We start from the raw sequence: 798 nt of genomic DNA on the forward strand, positions 1-798 counted from the left end.
AAGTTATTTATATGCAAATCAATGAACTTCAGTGCCTCCATTTCATGATTTTCAACATGCAAGATAGCAACTCACCAACAACGGTTTACCAAATGTGTTTGTAGAGATTGTGTGTCATTTTTAGAGTCATATTTTCAAGCTGGAATATTGCTGATAGTGTTGATCAATGACTTTTGGTCTCAACTTGGAATCATTTAGGAATCAAATCAACATGATTTTTGTATAGATACAAATTTTTGGATTAACATTAATAGAATATGGACAACAAGACCTATTTTGCAATCTACACTCTGATGGAACCAAGGGGCTCCAAATCTTATCGGCATATATATTTTACATGCTTTTTGCTTCTTTATGCTTTGATACTGGTAATGAACATTTGGCTAAGTGTGGTCATTGTTTTGGAGAGAGCCCTTCATGAACCAATGTACATTTTTCTGTGCAATTTATGTATAAATTATTTATATGGAGCAACAGGATTTTACCCTAAATTCCTGCATGATTTAATTCTGGATTCATATGTGATTCCTTCTTTTATGTGCGGCCTCCAAGCTTTTGTGATCTACAGTTCAGTTATGTGTGAGTGTACAACATTAACAGTGATGGCATTTGACAGACATGTGGCCATATGTCAACCTTTGGACTATCACTCAAAACTGACTAAAAATACATGTGGCTTATTACTTGTATTCTGTTGGACTGTACCATTTATTTGTATGTTCATTGGAGTTGTGTTGTTAAATAGGTTGGCTGTGTGTAAATATCATATTGACAAATTATACTGTGACAACTGGTCAA

The 798-nt window shown here is 34.0% G+C and overlaps 1 protein-coding gene across 1 annotated transcript; it reads left to right on the forward strand.

Annotated features, from left to right (window-relative positions):
• Positions 1-257: 257 nt before the first annotated feature.
• On the forward strand, positions 258-794 carry LOC107735684 (olfactory receptor 11H6-like; the record flags this gene model as incomplete). The annotated part of the gene is made up of 1 exon (XM_016547289.1): positions 258-794. A coding segment is annotated over exon 1 (537 nt), but the record flags the coding sequence as incomplete, so codon positions are not given.
• Positions 795-798: the final 4 nt, after the last annotated feature.

Source organism: Sinocyclocheilus rhinocerous, unplaced genomic scaffold, assembly GCF_001515625.1.
Source record: "Sinocyclocheilus rhinocerous isolate Xijiao unplaced genomic scaffold, SAMN03320098_v1.1 C36237850, whole genome shotgun sequence".
Classification (NCBI taxonomy): domain Eukaryota; kingdom Metazoa; phylum Chordata; class Actinopteri; order Cypriniformes; family Cyprinidae; genus Sinocyclocheilus; species Sinocyclocheilus rhinocerous.